The sequence below is a fragment of the Podarcis liolepis genome (assembly GCF_965112155.1).
Source record: "Podarcis liolepis genome assembly, chromosome: 2".
Lineage (NCBI taxonomy): Eukaryota > Metazoa > Chordata > Lepidosauria > Squamata > Lacertidae > Podarcis > Podarcis liolepis.
Genome location: NC_139555.1, coordinates 127,469,158 through 127,489,117, shown reverse-complemented (window position 1 = coordinate 127,489,117; position 19,960 = coordinate 127,469,158). Strand labels below are relative to the sequence as shown.

The window sequence follows — 19,960 nt, the reverse complement described above, 5'->3', positions numbered from 1 at the left end:
TTTTACTCCATGTGACAAAGACTATCAAAGGATCAAAGGGGGGTGCTTGGTTTCTGGTCAGCCATAATCTCTTCAGCATACCAGCACATCCACAGGAGCCCTGCCCAGTTGCTATGTCAACCCTGATAATCCCAGACAGAAGACAATCAAAATCACAAAGAACAGTGGATTCACCACAGGCTGAAACAAAGGACAATGATCAGATCTTCCCTCTGGGGGCAGGAAACTGCAAACTCCCCATTGTCACCTGGAAAGTACTCATGGGGAGGGGGAAAGGAGGAACCAGCCAGGTGACAGGACACTCAGGTTACCACCACAACTCCTCCCTCATCACCTCCTTTCTGTAATGTATGCATGATGTCAACCCCTTCTGTAATGTATGCATGATGTCAACCCCTCCTTTCTGTAATGTATGCATGATGTTTCTGGGGGTGGGCTTGACCTAGAGGAGGGGAATTTCAAAAGTTTTTATAAGGTCTTGCAGCCCATTGTTCTGGGTCTTTTCCTCTCTCTTGCAAGTGAAGGAAATACCCTGTTGCAACAGTTCAATAAAGGCCAAGCCTACAGGCTGCTGTTTTGCTCCAAGTTATCCTGGTTGGTGTCTTTGTTTTGTCCAAGAGAGCCCTCGGATTTTTCCGTTAACAGTTGGCGACCGCGACTCAGGGACACTTGGTTCTCCTGTAAAGGTGAGAGGGGAGATAGAAGGGATCGGGCGCCACTGGGCAACCTTAGCCCAGGGATCCTTCTTCCTCTCCCTGCCTCCTCTTTGCGGGCGGTAATCAATCGTCACCAAAAGCTCAACCAGGGGAGCAAAGGCGAGGTCAAGCCGGCTAAAAAGAAAAGGATCCTGGGATTTGCGGGGGGACATCTTCGAACGTGAGTATGGTTTGAAGTAAATGCATTGGGAGGGGGGTGGAAAAGTAACGTCCCCACGACAGCCAGACTTTCCTTCTTTCATTTCTGGCGTAGCCCCTCGGAGTCGGCCGGGTGCGCTCTAACTTTACCCTTTTCTAACCCGATTCTCCCCTTCGGAAAGTGGCCAGGGAGATCGCGGAACTTTACTGTGTGGCGCATACCTCTCGGAGTCGTCTGGGTACGCCAAAACCTTTCTCTTTCTCTCCCCTCAATTTCTTACACGGTGTGTGGCCGGGGAAATTGTGGTACCTTTTGCTGTTTTCCGATGTTCCCCCCCGGGGGTCGTCCAGGAACATCTAAATCTCTCTATCTCTTTTCTCCCCCGTTTTCCGTCTTGGAATTGAGTCCGGGAAAGCGTGGCTCCTTTACTGTTTCTCTGACGTCTTCCCTCGGAGGCGTCCCTACAATTTGTTTTCTCGACCCCCGATCTGGCACTGCACTGCACAGGCGTCCAGTAGGGAGCCCGAACTTAGTCCAAAAGGCTAGGCAGGAGGCTGTTGTGGAGGGTAGAAGGGGAGGTAGAAGTTTTCGGGCCAGGTGTCCCGGGGTAGAAGTTTTCGGGCCAGGTGTCCCGAGGTAGAAGTTTTCGGGCCAGGTGTCCCGGGGTAGAAGTTTTCGGGCCAGGTGTCCCGAGGTAGAAGTTTTCGGGCCAGGTGTCCCGGGGTAGAAGTTTTCGGGCCAGGTGTCCCGAGGTAGAAGTTTTTCGGGCCAGGTGTCCCGTGGATGAAGTTTAAGTTTATGTATAAGATTTATTGAAATGAGTTTGTAGCCTGAAGATAAGTAGGAATTGTGTTAGTCAATGGTACTTTGAGTACTGAAAGGATCTTCTATCTGTCCCCCCTTTCTTTCCCATTGCCTTTCCTCCCTTGTGTGTGTGTTTCCACTCTTTCTGTCTTTAGCGTACTTCGTTAACGAAAAAACCCCCCAATAATAACATATGAGAGAATGGGAGCTCACTAAACACCCTAGCTGGACTCCTCCTGGCAACAAAGCTTCCATGAAGCCTTTTGCCCCAGAGAGGACTCTAATATGCCCCTCCAGCTTGTCATCTCCAATTAGAGAAAAAATAGAAATAAAATAAAGGGGCAAAATGGTCTTTCCAAGTACAAAGTACGAGACCGTTGTAACTTTTAGTGGGTGGCTTAGGCCCACCACCTAGAACCCAGGGCACAGTGGCCACCTCAGGGATCCTTCAACAAAATCAGGGTGTGAACTCTTAGGGAGAGCTGAACACATCAAATTTGTGTTGTTAAACTATAATCTAAAGCTAGAACATGAAACTGTAAACTTAATGGTGCTCAGAGGCAAAAAAAAAAAAAATGAATAAGAGATGTATTCAAAGATTTAGAAATATTTCAAGGGTTTGTATTTACATTGGCCTTGGCATCCACAGACTGTTCTTAAATGCACATAGTTTTAAATTGCAAGCTTGCTTCAAAAATCTTAAATCTAAGGAAGCCATGTTGCGCCTTATCAATCTTAAAACAAAACAAAATGGAGAATGGAGTGTGCAACTGTTTGTTATTTGAGAGAGGCTCTAAAAGAGAGTTTCCCTCCCAAGTGGTGAAATCCTGTATACGTGCTACTTGTGTTCTGAAAGGGGGATTACCCCACCTCTTTCTTCTAGTTTTAAGTGAGGAGGGTGATTTTAAGTCTAATGGTAAATGATGTTTTGTGGTAACTTTTGAGTTTGTGAGTACACCTGTGTTCCAGTCTATTCTGGAAGGAGAAGTTAACCAAATGTTTCTGCTGCAAAAGCCTAGTTGAGCGCAACTGCTCTCTCAAGCTAAAATGCAGTGTATGTATTTCATTAAGCGTATGCCTATAAAAGTATGGTGTTCATTCTAAGAAAAAATATTTGAGTCCAGTTTTAACTTTGATTTGGTTGGACAGAAGAGTTATTGTAAGGCTCCTGATATCAGTCTCTATAAGACTTCATGGCCTCTTTTGTTAGAAAATGCCCCCCTCCCCCTTGTTTCACTCTGCCTCTTTCAGTTGGTTTCTCCCTTCTTACTTCTGTGCTAGGTAAATTTACTCCCGAGTAAGCTTCCTTTAAAGGAAACTGCAAAGGGGGGAGGGGGCAACACTTGTGTATTCCCTTTAAAAAAAAAAAAATCAAATCTAGGGCTGCTTTAACTGTGCTTTATAAGAGATCCTCTCAGGAGTATAGATGTTTCCTTTCCCAGCTGTAAATCTGTACTTAAATGTGTATGCCTCTTTGGTAGTACAAATCTTGCTGCGAAATCTTACTGTGAACCCTATATTTTGGAGGGTTGGACTAGATGACCCCAGGGTCCCTTTCAACTCTCCCAATTTGTGGCTGTGTGGAAGACCATGTGTCTGCAAGCATTGGAGGGTAATTCTTAAATCCTGGTGTGGTAATGGAGTTGAAATTCAGCCTAGCTTTGCTCTTTAGTTTTAAAAGGTGAGAGGTGAAGCCCAACTGGTAATATCAAGCATTTGAGTGATTACAGTGTTTATCATTTTGTCTACTATTTAAAAATCAGACTTAAAAGTCTACTCAAAGTTTAAGCACATACAAATGAATAATCAAGTAGAATTAGCCTTGACCATTCCTGTAAATAAAGGGCAGGAAATAATAATATTAATAATAATAATAATATTTTTTTGTCTGCAAATGGTAAGGCTGAAATGGCTGAGAAGTTAAAAAAAATAAATAAAAAAAAATCCTATGAATTCTAACTCTGGACATTTTTACTCATAAATAAGAGAGCGGTTGATTGTTCCGCGAATGGCCAGAGGGATATTAGCCCTTTCCTGTACATAAAGGAAGCAGTCTCAATTTGCTTGGGCTGAAATTGCTAGCTTTGGTGAATACTTAAATTGCTGAGTTTCTCTTTTTTGTTTAAAATCAAACCCTGTTTTCAAAATCTACTCCTTACCCTTCCTTTCCCTTATTCAAATGGTAATTTAGCCAAAGGATGCAACATTTTCAATAGTATAAAAGGTTTGCTGAGACATGAACTCTGCACATGCACAGAGGCTAGATCAGCTAAAGAAGAGAGAGAGAGAAAGGGGGGAACTGTAAGGGGGGAGAGGAGGTTTCTTCCAAATGTAAAAGAAAACTTGGAACCATTGAGGAACCATTGAGGGAAATCACCCTTAATCTGTCTTTGCTCCAGGGGCTATTTAAGACAAAAGGCTAAAAAACAAAACAAAACAAAACAAAGCAACAACTAGCCCATCAAAAGTCAAGAGCTTTCCAAGTTCCAAATCTTAACATGCCAAATTCTTTTCACAGGTAAATATCAAAGCATTCCCCCCTCAATGGGAATTTTAGGAACAGCATTTCCTGACAGGCTTCTCACATGAAATAATTTTCCCTTTTAACAGGATATGTGAACCCCGATAACAAAGTGTTTGTCCCTTTTTCCTCCCACAGCAATTTTCTTTCTGTTCTGTGAAACAAGTCTGAATCCCTGCTATATTAGTGACTTCCATCTCTTTATGGCTTTGACACTTTTTTTAAAGTTACAAATAATCTGTTTTCATTTATTTAATCTGTTTCTCCATGATGTCTATGAAGTTAATCGAAGCACAACCAAACATTGTTTGGTGAATGGTATTTGTTTACCTTTTGCCTGAGCATTTCTTATTTTGGCTAGTGCAAGTTATTTGCACAACTTTAAAATTGCCATTCATTTTTTCCTTGGTATTAAGTCATTTTCCAGTATTGTCCTATAGCCAATGTTGTCACATCAAGAAACACTCTTTTATTTTCATTGTTACTTCAGATTTCTTAAAATTGTGTGTCTTAGCATTTATTTATTTTTCGTTCCTCATAAGTCATTGTGTGTGTTTCATTATTATTTTAACCTTGTATTTTTTACAGTTCTCTTTCTCTCCAAAGTGATGGAAAGCAAACGAACTTGGCAGATAATAACAGTAGTTATAGGAAAATGTAATAATAATATTGGAATGAATGAAACGCTTAATTCGCTAAGATTTTTATTATTTGCAGCTTCCAACAGAAACCGAAGGACATCCTTTTTGCCTTTTGCCCCCTCCCTTTTCTAACTGTCTTTAAGCCCCCAAACCCTGCCCCCTACAGGATATCACTTCTACAGATGTGCAATGATGAAAAGCAGCAACAACCCCTCATGGCTAAGGGGAGGAGTTGAATTGCAAGGACATTTTCTCACTTTTGAACCTTAAGACTGTGCTCCAGGATTCAAAAGATACATACATAAAAGATCACAATTGTGTCAAGATATGTAACTGATATTTAATTAGTTTGTTTTGTATTATGTGTTATTATGTAAGAATGTTGAAATGTGTCTGACAGTGTGATTTCCACAAAGGGGGGCAATTTTTGTGTGTAATTGTTTTTATGTTTAATGTCTTATTGCTTACACACCAATGGAGAATTCTCATGCATTTTATACTTTCTAATAGCTCGCACTATTGTGTAGTCCAATGTTTAGATCAACTTATAACCACATTTAATTGTTCCACCTGGCACCCTGCCAACTTTCCCTATCCATTTTAAAATGTGTTAAACCTCGTTTTGCCAAGGACAAGCTTCTGGATCCATAAAACACCAGGTACATGAAGGTGCATATGCTTTGGTTTAGCAGGAATGATCCCTTATAGTGTTAAATTGACTTATTTGGACAACTGCCCTTGTTAAGAATGGTTTTCTTTTAACAGATTGGTTTCAAGAGTTGAGAACCATGGGGCACATAAATTCAAATTGGACTCAGTTTGAATTGGGCAAGTGTATCCAGGCTGCAATTAGCTCTTTGATCCTTAAAGTGCAAGTGAGCAACTCCCATGACTGCAAGACCAGAGCCTGTAATAATAATAAGGAATCCCATGGATTTTGGCCAAGGCAAAGACATTTCTCTCAGGACGTGTCCGAAACCTGTGCCAGCTGTGGTGGGTACCAGGCTACATGATAAATATGAAAGCCCTAAGTGGATTCACCAGGGATTGCCACTACTGCGACACCATGCCAATGTGAGACCACAGAAGAGCTACCTTGACACCTGAGAACACACAAATGGCGGGGGGGAAGCAAACTGCACTTTTCAGTCATTAGTGGACCTTCCTGCCTAAATGTAAAGCATAGATCACTATTGAGAAAATATTTCTTCCAAGGTGCTAGAATACCACAAGTAACTGAGCAACAAAATATTAATTTACGTGATATCCTATGTCTAACTATGTGCACTGTCACACCATTATATTTCTATGCAAATATCCTTAAAGTAGCATGATATCCAAGTCCCTTTCAGGTTCACATGGACACACACATCTGGGACGGAGAATACCAGGTTATTATTTACCACCTTAAATTGTGCGGAGAAAAGGATTGCAAAGTAGCCACCTTTGCAATCTTATCTCCGAAGGGGGGAACTGTAGCAGGAACCCCCCCACCCCAATCATTCTGTTTGCACAAACTTCACACACACTCACACTCACACACTACATATGCCACATTTCTGTTATAAATTCATAGAAAATCAACCATACATCGGATTTGCACTGTTCCATTTTTTACTCCATGTGACAAAGACTATCAAAGGATCAAAGGGGGGTGCTTGGTTTCTGGTCAGCCATAATCTCTTCAGCATACCAGCACATCCACAGGAGCCCTGCCCAGTTGCTATGTCAACCCTGATAATCCCAGACAGAAGACAATCAAAATCACAAAGAACAGTGGATTCACCACAGGCTGAAACAAAGGACAATGATCAGATCTTCCCTCTGGGGGCAGGAAACTGCAAACTCCCCATTGTCACCTGGAAAGTACTCATGGGGAGGGGGAAAGGAGGAACCAGCCAGGTGACAGGACACTCAGGTTACCACCACAACTCCTCCCTCATCACCTCCTTTCTGTAATGTATGCATGATGTCAACCCCTTCTGTAATGTATGCATGATGTCAACCCCTCCTTTCTGTAATGTATGCATGATGTTTCTGGGGGTGGGCTTGACCTAGAGGAGGGGAATTTCAAAAGTTTTTATAAGGTCTTGCAGCCCATTGTTCTGGGTCTTTTCCTCTCTATTGCAAGTGAAGGAAATACCCTGTTGCAACAGTTCAATAAAGGCCAAGCCTACAGGCTGCTGTTTTGCTCCAAGTTATCCTGGTTGGTGTCTTTGTTTTGTCCAAGAGAGCCCTCGGATTTTTCCGTTAACAGTGTGTGGTGCTCAATGTTTGTTGTTGTTGTTTAGTCATTTAGTCGTGTCCGACTCTTCGTGACACCATGGACCAGAGCACGCCAGGCACTCCTGTCTTCCACTGCCTCCCGCAGTTTGAGACTCATGTTTGTGGCTTCGAGAACACCATCCAACCATCTCGTCCTCTGTCGTCCCCTTCTCCTTGTGCCCTCCATCTTTCCCAACATCAGGGTCTTTTCCAGGGAGTCTTCTCTTCTCATGAGGTGGCCAAAGTCTTGGAGCCTCAGCTTCACGATCTGTCCTTCCAGTGAGCGCTCAGGGCTGATTTCCTTCAGAATGGAGAGGTTTGATCTCCTTGCAGTCCATGGGACTCTCAAGAGTCTCCTCCAGCACCATAATTCAAAAGCATCAATTCTTCGGCGATCAGCCTTCTTTATGGTCCAGCTCTCACTTCCATACATCACTACTGGGAAAACCATGGCTTTTACTATACGGACCTTTGTTGGCAAGGTGATGTCTCTGCTTTTTAAGATGTTGTCTAGGTTTGCCATCGCCTTTCTCCCAAGGAGCAGGCGTCTTTTAATTTCGTGACTGCTGTCACCATCTGCAGTGATCATGGAGCCCAAGAAAGTAAAACCTCTCACTGCCTCCATTTCTTCCCCTTCTATTTGCCAGGAGGTGATGGGCCCAGTGGCCATGATCTTCGTTTTTTTGATGGTGAGCTTCAGACCATATTTTGCGCTCTCCTCCTTCACCCTCATTAAAAGGTTCTTTAGTTCCTCTTCACTTTCTGCCATCAAGGTTGTGTCATCTGCATATCTGAGGTTGTTGATGTTTCTTCTGGCAATCTTAATTCCGGCTTGGGATTCATCTAGCCCAGCCTTTCGCATGATGAATTCTGCATATAAGTTAAATAAGCAGGGAGACTCCTTTCCCAATTTGGAACCAATGTTTAGGCATAGTAAATATTAGGATTTAAGTAGAACTTGTGTGTTATAGCGGGGATATGTTATAAGATGGTCTCAGTGTATTTTAGAAAGGGAGTTATGTAAAGGGTTTTTTGTGTTTCTTTTTAAATACTGTGTGTCAAGACTGAGAATGTCATTAGGAAGGTCTAGGAAAGGGTCACCTGCTTCTGAACATCAGAAATGAGCATGGAAAGAGTTAATATCATTAACCTACCGGAATCGGCCCCCTCCCTTTGTAACAAGCAGCTGTAGTTCTTTTGGGATTTAATATCAGCTCATGAAAAGTTGGGCACACGACCCGGAAAGCTGCCTGGCTCCCTCTGTCTGAAGGCGGAGATATGCAGCACACGCCATAGTCGAATTCGGCTGGACTTGCCATGGGAAAGCAGAAGGGGCAAGCAAGGAAGGGGGAGACGGCCAAAGAAACCTGCTCTCCCACAAGTGCCCCCCCTGCCAATTCTGTAACATTACCAAAGCCCAAGTTCAAACATCAGCCCCTATTTAAAAGAGGCCCCCGTAATTTCGACACTGGACTGCCCTTTACGGTTGCCGTAAGTTACTCTTCCAAGTCCCAAAAGCGCGCAGCAACTCCGGTCTATTTTGCAGGGCTGTTGTAACGGGGACACCCTACGCCACCGCCCAGGGCAGCCCAAAGTGACGTATAACCAATCGTTGTTGTTGTTGTTGTGTTCCACGGTGAGACTCCAAGGTCTTCTGTGTCATCTTTCCTGTGCAGTGGACGCTCAGGTTGCGAACGTGATCTGTGCGGGAGGCACATTCACAACCTACAGCGCTGCGTCTGCGCATGTGTGGGTTGCGATTTGGTGATTCTGCACACGCACAAAGCATGATTTAGTGGTTCTGCACATGTGTGAGCGCTGAAACCCGGAAATAACCCGCAACCCGAAAACGCACAATTCGAAGCATCTGTAACCCGAGGTATGACTATTTTGGAAGGCAGTGAGAAGGCTGTTCTCAGGGCCTGCTCCACTGTGAGGGAGACTGAGGCAGCCCCCTCAGGCAGCAGATGCAGGGAGGGGACGGAGCTGAGTCCCATTTGGCCTGCCCTGATTTAACCGTCTATCTCAGGCATAGGCACCCTAAGGCCCATGGGCCGCAAGTTTGGAAAAACTTTAAAAAGTATAAGAACTCACATTAGGTAGTCAAAAAATAGTAATTGAAAGAAAATGCTTATAAAAAATAAGATAATTAACATTTAGCTCCTGTTACACATTATATCCACAAAAGTAAATAGAAAAAGCATAAAGAGATGTGCACTTTGGGAAATTATAAATCCTATTATTGTTATTGTTGTTATTGTTGTTGTTGTTATCATTACATTCAGGTGGACACACCACTGATTTCATCTCCTTTCTTTTCTTTCCCACAATCAGTGTTATTCACCTTTAATACTCACCTTTTTCAGTGTCACACATATTTTTATCTTGTGATCTTCAGTTGAAGAGAGGTATACAAATAAAATAATTCCCAGTTGGAGCAGAGCTACAATATCCAGAAGCCCTTGGCTTTTTATCTTGTGATCTTCATATGAAGAGACGTATACAAATTTAATAAATAATTCCCAGTTATTCCCAAAATGGTCACTATGCACCTCCTGAGGCCAAAGGGAATGTGCAGGGGATGAATAAAGATCTAGAGATCGAGGGGGACAAAATGTGGCCCAAGGGGTAGAGGATTATAGTGCAACAGATGAAGAACTTCATAATGAACTTAGGACCCTGAGGAATATTGGTCAGGTTCATGGAACATAGAGCAGCTCCCATTCCTGTGAGAAACCACTTTTTATAAAACGTAAACCCCCACAGTTCAACCGTATTCTAAGATAATGCTGCTTCATTAATGCTTAATTAAGGGTTAGGAAAGGCTGATGATGCATTACCATTATTTAACATTATTTCATTTGCCTTTCCTAAACATTTGGAACATATGGAAGACAGGAGAGATTGTACAAGATGTTAAAATAAGAGCAGGTGTTAATTGATGTGTGTAATATTCCTTTGTTCTCTTCCTAGAAAACAAAAAGGATTTTCTCCCCACCCCATTGAAAGAAGACAATGGAGAAGGCAGTCAGAATTCTGTTGGGCCATCTCCAATGGGAATAACAAAGAAACCATTTAAATACATGGAGTGTGAAAACAGAGAACATAAACAATTTGAAAGTATGGAGTGTGGAAGGAGCTTCACTGACAGTGGAAACCTTAGAAAACATCAGTGGTCTCACTCCGGGGAGAAACCATTTAAATGCATGGAGTGTGGAAAGAGCTTCGCTGAGAGTGGACACCTTAGAATTCATCAACGGAGTCACACGGGGGAGAAACCATTTAATTGCATGGAGTGTGGAAAGAGCTTCACTACTAGCGGAAGCCTTAGAATTCATCTACGGACTCACACGGGGGAGAAACCATTTAATTGCATGGAGTGTGGAAAGAGCTTCACTACTAGCAAAAGCCTTAGAATTCATCTACGGACTCACACAGGGGAGAAACCATTTAAATGCATGGAGTGTGGAAAGAGCTTCAGTCAAAGTGGAGACCGTAGAGTTCATCAACGGACTCACACGGGGGAGAAACCACTTAAATGCATGGAATGTGGAAAGAGCTTCACTACTAGCGGAAGCCTTAGAATTCATCTACGGACTCACACGGGGGAGAAACCATTTAATTGCATGGAGTGTGGAAAGAGCTTGACTACTAGCAAAAGCCTTAGAATTCATCTACGGACTCACACGGGGGAGAAACCATTTAAATGTATGGAGTGTGGAAAGAGCTTCAGTCAAAGTGGAGACCTTAGAGTTCATCAACGGACTCACACGGGGGAGAAACCATTTAAATGCATGGAGTGTGGAAAGAGCTACAGTCAGAGTGGAAACCTTAGAATTCATCTACGGACTCACACAGGGGAGAAATCATTTAATTTCATGGAGTGTGGAAAGAGCTTCACTACTAGCGGAAGCCTTAGAATTCATCTACGGACTCACACGGGGGAGAAACCATTTAATTGCATGGAGTGTGGAAAGAACTTCACTACTAGCGAAAGCCTTAGAATTCATCAATGGAGTCACACAGGGGAGAAACCATTTAATTGCATGGAGTGTGGAAAGAGCTTCACTACTAGCAGAAGCCTTCGAAATCATCTACGGACTCACACGGGGGAGAAACCATTTAAATGTATGGAGTGTGGAAAGAGCTTTACTACTAGCGAAAGCCTTAGAATTCATCAATGGAGTCACACAGGGGAGAAACCATTTAATTGCACGGAGTGTGGAAAGAGCTTCACTACTAGCAAAAGCCTTAGAATTCATCTACGGACCCACATGGGGGAGAAACCATTTAAATGCATGGAGTGTGGAAAGAGCTTCAGTCAGAGTGGACACCTTAGAATTCATCAACGGACTCACACAGGGGAGAAACCATTTAAATGCATGGAGTGTGGAAAGAGCTTCAGTCAGAGTGGAGACCTTAGAATTCATCTACGGACTCACACGGGGGAGAAACCATTTAAATGCATGGAGTGTGGAAAAAGCTTCATTCAGAGTGGAGGCCTTAGAAGGCATCAACGGACTCACACAGGCGAGAAACCATTTAAATACATGGAGTGTGGAAAGATCTTCACCGACAGTGGAAGACTAACACTACATCAACCGGCTCACATTTAAATGCATGGAATGTGGAAAGAGCTTCAGTCAGAGTGGAGACCTTAGAAGACATCAACGGACGCACACAGGGGAGAAATCATTTAAATGTATGGAGTGTGGAAAGAGCTTCACTGATAGTGGACACCTTAGGAGACATCAACGGACTCACAGGGGAGAAACCATTTAAATGTATGGAGTGTGGAAAGAGGTTCAGTTGTAGTGGAAGTCTTACAAGGAGTCATTTTGGACTCACAGCTGTCCATGGAGGCACAGGTTAACTCTGTGTCCAGGGCAGCTGTCTACCAGCTCCATCTGGTACGCAGGCTAAGACCCTACCTGCCCGTGAACTGTCTCGCCAGAGTGGTGCATGCTCTAGTTATCTCACGCTTGGACTACTGCAATGCGCTCTACGTGGGGCTACCTTTGAAGGTGACCCGGAAACTGCAATTAATCCAGAATGCGGCAGCTAGACTGGTGACTGGGAGTGGCCGCCGGGACCACATAACACCGGTTCTGAGAGATCTGCATTGGCTCCCAGTACGTTTCCAAGCACGATTCAAAGTGTTGTTGCTGACCTTTAAAGCCCTAAACGGCCTCGGTCCTGTATACCTGAAGGAGCGTCTCCACCCCCAACGTTCAGCCCGGACACTGAGATCCAGCGCCGAGGGCCTTCTGGCTGTTCCCTCATTGCGAGAAGTGAGGCTACAGGGAACCAGACAGAGGGCCTTCTCGGTAGTGGCGCCCGCCCTGTGGAACGCCCTCCCATCAGATGTCAAAGAGAAATAATTACCTGACATTCAGAAGACATCTTAAGGCAGCCCTCTTCAGGGAAGTTTTTAATATGTAATGCTGTACTGTTTTTAACACTTGATTGGGAGCCGCCCAGAGTGGCTGGGGAAATAAATAAATTATTATTATTATTATTATTATTATTATTATTATTATTATTATTATTATTATTACAAGCCATCAAAAGACTCCGAGGGGTAAGAGCTGTAATAGTGGAAACACCTTCAGGCCATCAATTAACTCAAAGAAGAGAAGGATTTAGACAGAAGGAGTGTTCATCCTGCTTTGGTTATTATGCAACACTTTTTAGAGTGTAGGACCTGTTTTTCTCTAAGTTGACACTTTCTTTCTTTTTTTATAGGTTTTATTTTGCTTAAACAGGTACATATAAATATAAACAGCCAAAAATTACAAAGGAAAATTTCTTAAGAGTAATGAAAAAAAAGTACAAAAAGTACAAAAAGTATTGAAGTACATGACACAGAACATAAGCAACTATAGGAAAGATAAAAGAAAAGAAAAAAAGCAGGGGAAATGTGTGTGTCCTATGGGGCGAATACGGGCTTTTTTTTGCGCACCGACCCCTCTTGCTCTCCTGGCTTCGCAGACCTCTCCGCAAGCAGTGGGAGCGCTCCTGCTGCTTGCGGAGAGTTGCCGGCATGCCGAAGCCTGCGCACGCTGAGATCAGCGCGTCCAGGCTTTGCGGACCTCCCCGCAAGCAGCGGGAGTCAGCGCTGGGCTCCCACGGCTTGCAGAGAGCTGCCTGTTTGGGGGCTGGGGTCGGGGGAAGCTTGGGCCTCCCCCAACCCAGCCCCACGCCTGGGGGGGGGGAATAATTTTTTCCCCTTTATTTCCCCCCCCAAAAAACTAGGTGCGCCTTATGGGACGGTGCGTCCTATAGGGCGAAAAATACGGTAAATAGCCTAGTTTTGTTTTTGGGAATAGTATCTGAAACCATTCCTAGTAAAAATTCTTCCGGTTTCTTGCTAAACGTAGTTTTTATCAATCTCTTTATCTCTTCATAAATCATGTTCCAAAATCTTTGTATCTCTAGACAGGACCACCACATATGGTAGTATGTTCCTATCTGTTCCTTACATTGCCAGCACTTGTTATTGTTTGATTTGTTTATTTTTGCAAGTTTTGCAGGGGTCAGGTACCACCTATAGTACATTTTCATAAGATTTTCCCGTATAAGGAGACAAGCCGTGAATTTTATATTTTTAGTCCATAATTCGTTCCAAATATTGGGTTTGATTGTATGTCCCAGGTCCCTCTCCCATTTTACTGTAATTTCTTTGATATCTTCCTCCTTTCTTTGCCAATTCAAAAGTAGTTTGTACATTTTAGAAAGTGTCTTTTGATTATTATATAAAATACCCTTCTCTAGATAGGATATTTTTTTGTCAAATCCTTTGGTTCTTTTATCCTTTTCAAGGGCGGCTTTTAATTGATAATACTCCAGCCAGGTTATTCCCTTCTGTTTCAATTCGCCTAGGTCCTTTATTTTTGGATCACTACTTGTTTCCTCTACTAAATCCTTATATGTTAGCCAATCGCTGTTCATATTCAGCCTGTGGACCGACAGCCACCATGGTGTTTTGGTTACTACTGATTTTTTACTCCTCTCCCATACTTCATATAATGCCCTTCTCACCATATGATTTAAAAATCCTTTGTGAGATTTAACCTTGTCATAGCCTATGTAGCCATGCCACCCGTACACAATATCCCATCCCTCCAGATCTAGGACTTCTGTGTTTTTAATTAATATCCATTCCTTAATCCATGTCCAGCACACTGCCTCAAGGTACAGTTTAAGCTCAGGGACCGCGAAGCCTCCTTTTTCCTTCAACTCTGTTAGTAGCTTAAATTTTATTCGTGTTTTTTCCCCTTGCCAAATAAACTTGGCAAGGTCTTTCTGCCAATCCTTAAAACACTTTACGCCTCTAATTATAGGTATTGTTTGGAACATAAAAATCATCTTTGGCAATACCATCATTTTAACTGTGGATATTCTCCCCCACAGGGACAAATTGAATTTGCCCCAAGTCTCTAATTCTTTTTTTATTTCCTTCCACTTCTTCTCATAAGTGTCCTTATATAAGTTTATATACTTTCGTTCACATCAATAACAGGAAATCAATCTTAAACGCATGCAGCGTATGTGAGCTTTTGTTGTTTGCATGTAATGTTGTCTAGACATGTATTTAAATAATGAAGGTAACATTTCACAATAGTAAGTAGAATATAATATTTAATGTGAATCTGTAGTGTTGCTTCTGTATGAGGAGTGAGCTGGTGTTGGTGTTTGGTGGAGGGAGCTGGAAATGTTTGTATCTGGGAATGGAGAGTTGCTCAAAGTGGAGCTGAGACTGGTGGTGTTGCTTTGGAATCAGAGTTAGACTAATATTATAGGAACAGCAGCCTAAGTCCCATTGTTATAATTGCAATAGTGGAACCATGAAGACACAGCAAGATTGAAAGCACCTACTTATATGCCGAAGGTAATCTTGAAACCCTGATCTATTCTTTTGATTTATAGATGCATTATGTCAGATATAATGTGTATAGATATATTTGGTGGCAGGAGAAATAAAAGGGGCATTCCCTGGCAGAACCAGGAAAGGCTCTGTTCCCAGCTGCACGTCTTGCATGAGGAGGGAAGGGGCAGGGAAGAAGGGGCCGTACCAGAGCATCTCAAAGCAATGTTGGGAGGGGGGCACATGGTGACGCAAGTGTGTGTAGAATGCTATCCCCAAAATGACGTAGGCGAGAAACAATATGGATGAGTATAATGTGGAAGGAGGTTCCGGTAGGTCCCAAACCCAGAGTGCTAAGGGTCAGCTTCCTCCAATTCTACCAGCTGCCCCAAGACAGGATCCCCCTCTGGGCCCTGAGGGTGGAAAGCCTCCTTGCACCTTTACAACTGGACATGATCCGAGGGAGTCCTCCTGCCAGCAGAGCACAATGTATACTATTGATGTAATTATCTTATTGTTGCTGTTGCCACCATGGACTGGCTGGATGCAGAGAAGGGGGGGGGGGGAGAGACCCTTCTTTTCGCTCTCCTAAATCTTCCACCATTCCTGCTTCATGCTTCACTGGATTCTATGAGTTTTAGTTTTATTGGGGGGGGGGGCTTTTCTCTATCCTCTTTCTCCATTCTATCTGACATGTCCTTCCTTCCTCGTCTTCTCTCCAAACTGAAAGGTCCCAGATACTGAACTGTGCACAGTACTCCAAATGTGTTCACACCATAGGTCTGTTGAGAATTTCCATTCCTCCTTAAGGAGCAGATATGGGTTTGTTATGTGTCACATGTCGGTTTACATTCCAGCACAGTATGCTGGGAACTTCCATTGTGCGTATAGCTTTTGCTTTTCTCTGTCTCTCTGAGAATACAAAGAGAGAGACGAAATGTTTCTTTGTCCTGATTTATGATTAATAAATCCGTAGTTGTAGTATGCTTCCACAAGCCTCACGCCTTCGCTCTGCTGATATAGTGTGCCCTGGCTTCGAAGCCTGGGTCGCTGATTTACAGCAGAGGCTGATGGTTCTTCGCAGCGGGACGGCTGGAAGGAGATGACCCACCTGGGACTAGCCAGCTGGCCTTGCGACCCTCTGCATGCCAACAAGATCTGCACTACAACCATTAGGAGAGTAGCAGGTGTATTTTCAATCAGTTCCCTAAACATCCCCAGCGTGAGATTTGCAGTTTCCCGAGCCAGTGCACACAGGGTCAACAATTTCCCAGAGTTACCTAACATGACCCCAAGGTCTCACTCCTGGTCCCTCACCTCCTCCTCATCAGCCCAACGTGCATCTGTTTAATCTTGTTGACCATGAACTGGAACCCTGCCAGAACCAATGGATGGATGGTGCCAGCTTCGTTCTATGACAAAGGAACATGTAAAATGTCAAACATTAAGAACTTCCCTGAAGGCCTTCAGAGGTCTTCCAAAAGTTACTTTCTCTCTTTGACATCTGATGATGATGATGATGATAATAATAATAATTAATAAATTATGGGGGCGTGTGTTCCACAGAGAGGGCGCCACTACCAAGAAGGCCCTCTGCCTGGTTCCCTGTAATTATGAGGGAAGTGCCAGAAGACCCTCAGAAGTGGACCTCAGTGTCCGGGCTAAATGATGGGGGATTTTCTTTTCCTTGTGTTAGATGGATGTTGAAACAAGGTGTGATTGACTAAGCCATGTCTAGATCACAGATTTATAACCAAGAGCCACAATTGCTTTGCATTCACAAACACTATGTGAAATATCACTAGTAAACAGAATAATTTAAACAAGGAAACCAACAACAGTATTAAAATTGCAGGGAGAGAGAGAAAAACTGGATTTGAAATGACCAAACCACAAGATGAAAAGTCTCCATAGTAAATGAGGGAGGGGGAGGCATTGGGGGGGGCTTTTGAAGTCTCCCTGCTGGCAAGGGAATTCCAGAGCAAGGGCGCCTCTGTCTGTATGGAATCCCTCACTGCCTCATCTCCAGCAGGAAGGGAGGATTTCCAGACTGGGACCCTTCACTGTTAGGGGGAGGTGCTGGGGCCTGGGCAGCTGGATGGATGGACATCAGCCTGCAGAAATGCACTCCCCTTCCTTTCACATGACTGTTGTGGTGTTGCTTGTGTGTGACAAGGCAACGCTCAGTTCCCACCAACCAACATTACATCATTCCTCCACTGCCCACAAGGGGGCGATCTTTCCTCTACACATGGTAGAATCCTAGAATTGCAGAGTTGGAAGGGACCACGAGGGTCATCTAGTCCAGCCCCCTGCAATGCAGGAATATTTTGCCCAACGTGGGGCTGTGCTCTAAAAGGGAGAGTTTCAGTTCAAGCAGAGCCCAGAATAATTAGGGTTGCCATATTTCAAAAAGTAAAAACCAGGACAACCCCAAATTTGTAGAACTTTTTCTTTTTTAGACAAGGCCCCAAATAAACGCCAAAAAAGCCCATGATTTTTCGACTGACTTGTCTTAAATTCAGGACTGTTACCGGAAAATCCGAGGGCTCTCTTGGACAAAAACAAAGACACCAACCAGGATAACTTGGAGCAAAACAGCAGCCTGTAGGCTTGGCCTTTATTGAACTGTTGCAACAGGGTGTTCCCCTCACTTGCAGGAGAGAGGAAAAGACCCAGAAAGATGGTGTGCAAGACCTTATAAAAACTTTTGAAATTCCCATCCTCCAGGTCCAGCCCACCCCCAGAAACATCATGCATACATTACAGAAAGGAGGGGTTGACATCATGCATACATTATAGAAAGGAGGGGTTGAGGGAGGAGTTGTGGTGGTAACCTGAGTGTCCTGTCACCTGGCTGGTTCCTCCTTTCCCCCTTCCCATGAGTCACTTCCATGAGACAAAGGGGGTTTGCAGTTTCCTGCCCCCCCAGAGGGAAGATCTGATTATTGTCCTTTGTTTCAGTCTGTGCTGAATCCACTGTTCTTTGTGATTTTGATTGTCTTCTGTCTGGGATTATCAGGGTTGACATAGCAACTGGGCAGGGCTCCTGTGGATGTGCTGGGATGGTGAAGGGATTATGGCTGACCAGAACCAAGCCACCCCCTTTGATAGTCCTTGTCACATGGAGTAAAATAAAATGGAACAGTGCAAATCCGATGTATGGTTGATTTTCTATGAATTTATAACAGAAATGTGGCGTATGTAGTGTGTGAGTGTGAGTGTGTGTGAAGTTTGTACAAACAGAATGATTGGGGTGGGGGGGTTCCTGCTACAGTTCCCCCCTTCGGAGATAAGATTGCAAAGGTGGCTACTTTGCAATCCTTTTCTCCGCACAATTTAAGGTGGTAAATATTAACCTGCTATTCTCCGTCCCCGATGCGTGTGTCCATGTGAACCTGAAAGGGACTTGGATATCATGCTACTTTAAGGATATTTGCATAGAAATATAATGGTGTAACAGTGCACATAGTTAGACATAGGATATCACGTAAATTAATATTTTGTTGCTCAGATACTTGTGGTATTCTAGCACCTTGGAAGAAATATTTTCTCAATAGTGGTCTATGCTTTACATTTAGCAGGAAGGTCCACTAATGACTGAAAAGTGCAGTTTGCTTTTCCCCCCCCCTCGCCATTTTTGTGTTCTCAGGTGTCAAGGTAGCTCTTCTGTGGTCTCACATCGTCATGGTGTCGCAGTTGTGGCAATCCCTGGTGAATCCACTTAGGGCTTTCATATTTACCATGTTGCCTGGCACCCACCACAGCTGGCACAGGTTTCGGACACGTCATGAGAGAAATGTTTTCGCCTTGGCCATTCCATGGGATTTTTTTATTATTATAGGCTCTGGTCTTGCAGTCATGGGAAGTTGCTCATTTGCACTTTAAGGACCAAAAAGCTAATTGCAGCCTGGATACACTTGCCCAATTCAAACTGAGTCCAATTTGAATTTTTTTCTTGCCCTATGGTTCTCAACCTTTCTGTTAAAACAAAACCATTCTTGAGGGCACTTGTCCAAATAAGTCAATTTAACTCTATAAGAGATCATTCCTGCTAAACCAAAGCATATGCACCTTCATGTACCTGGTGTTTTATGGTTCCAGAAGCTTGTCCTTGGCAAAACGAGGTTTAACACATTTTAAAATGGATAGGGAAAGTTGGCAGAGTGTCAGGTGGAACAATGAAATGTGGTTATAAATTGATCTAAACATTGGACTACACAATAGTGTGAGCTATTAGAAAGTATAAAATGCATGAGAATTCTCCATTGGTGTGTAAGCAATAAGACATTAAACATAAAAACAGTTACACAGTTATTCTTACATAATAACACATAATACAAAACAAACTAATTAAATATCAGTTGCATATCTTGAGACAATTGGGATATTTTATGTATGTATCTTTTGAATCCTGGAGCAGTCTTGAGGTTCAAAAGTGAGAAGATGTCCTTGCAAGTCAACTCCACCCCCCTTTGTCAGGCCCACTCCCTCGGCAGTCTATATCCTTTGAAAGAGATAGCTGTGGCCACTTTGAAAACTTTGGTGTCTGTTGTTGCAGGTCTTGTGGTGGCGAAGCTTTTCATTGGATCTGTAGTAACACATCTGTAGAAGTGATATCCTGTAAGGGACAGGGTTTTGGGGGCTTAAAAGACAGTTAGAAAAGGGAAGGGGCAAAAGGCAAAAAGGATGTCCTTCAATTTACGTGGGAAGCTGCAAATAATAAAAATCTTAGTGGATTAAGCATTCATTCATTCCAATATTATTATCACATTTTCATATAATTACTGTTATTATCTGCCAAGTTTGTTTGCTTTCCTTCACTTAGTTTGGCTGTGGAAGAAACGAAGGGACAAAACCTTTGTTAATTTGAACACAATTGGCAAGTTATTAAACATTTTGCTTATGTGGGTCCGAGTTCACGTATCCTGTTTTAAAGGGAATTTTTTCCCCCTTTGAAAATCTCTGTCAGGAATGCTGTTCCTATAATGCACACAAAGCCTGTTA

General features: G+C 43.3%; 4 protein-coding genes and 1 long non-coding RNA gene across 5 annotated transcripts in view; 4 read left to right on the top strand and 1 right to left on the bottom strand.

The window, feature by feature from the left end:
- Positions 1-19,960, top strand: part of LOC310699314 (uncharacterized protein) — a gene marked incomplete at its 5' end in the record, with an annotated part of 338,944 nt that overhangs the window by 60,815 nt on the left and 258,169 nt on the right. The gene's annotated exons all lie outside the window — the stretch shown is intronic.
- Positions 1-19,960, top strand: part of LOC310701854 (uncharacterized protein) — a 175,018-nt gene that overhangs the window by 76,790 nt on the left and 78,268 nt on the right. The gene's annotated exons all lie outside the window — the stretch shown is intronic.
- Positions 1-19,960, top strand: part of LOC310701556 (uncharacterized protein) — a 72,679-nt gene that overhangs the window by 9,257 nt on the left and 43,462 nt on the right. The window contains exon 2 of the mRNA XM_083492647.1: positions 10,060-11,889. Coding sequence (XP_083348773.1) covers positions 10,140-11,702 — 1,563 coding nt within the window. The 5' untranslated portion in view covers positions 10,060-10,139 and the 3' untranslated portion in view covers positions 11,703-11,889. The remainder of the gene's footprint in view (positions 1-10,059; positions 11,890-19,960) is intronic.
- LOC310699313 (uncharacterized protein) overlaps positions 1-19,960 on the top strand; it is a gene marked incomplete at its 3' end in the record, with an annotated part of 89,747 nt that overhangs the window by 28,329 nt on the left and 41,458 nt on the right. The window lies entirely within an intron of this gene.
- On the bottom strand, positions 15,603-16,494 carry LOC310699348. Its single transcript, XR_014522047.1, has 2 exons — positions 16,271-16,494; positions 15,603-15,865 (listed from the first exon to the last, which is right to left on the bottom strand). It is a non-coding gene; the product is annotated as an uncharacterized lncRNA (long non-coding RNA).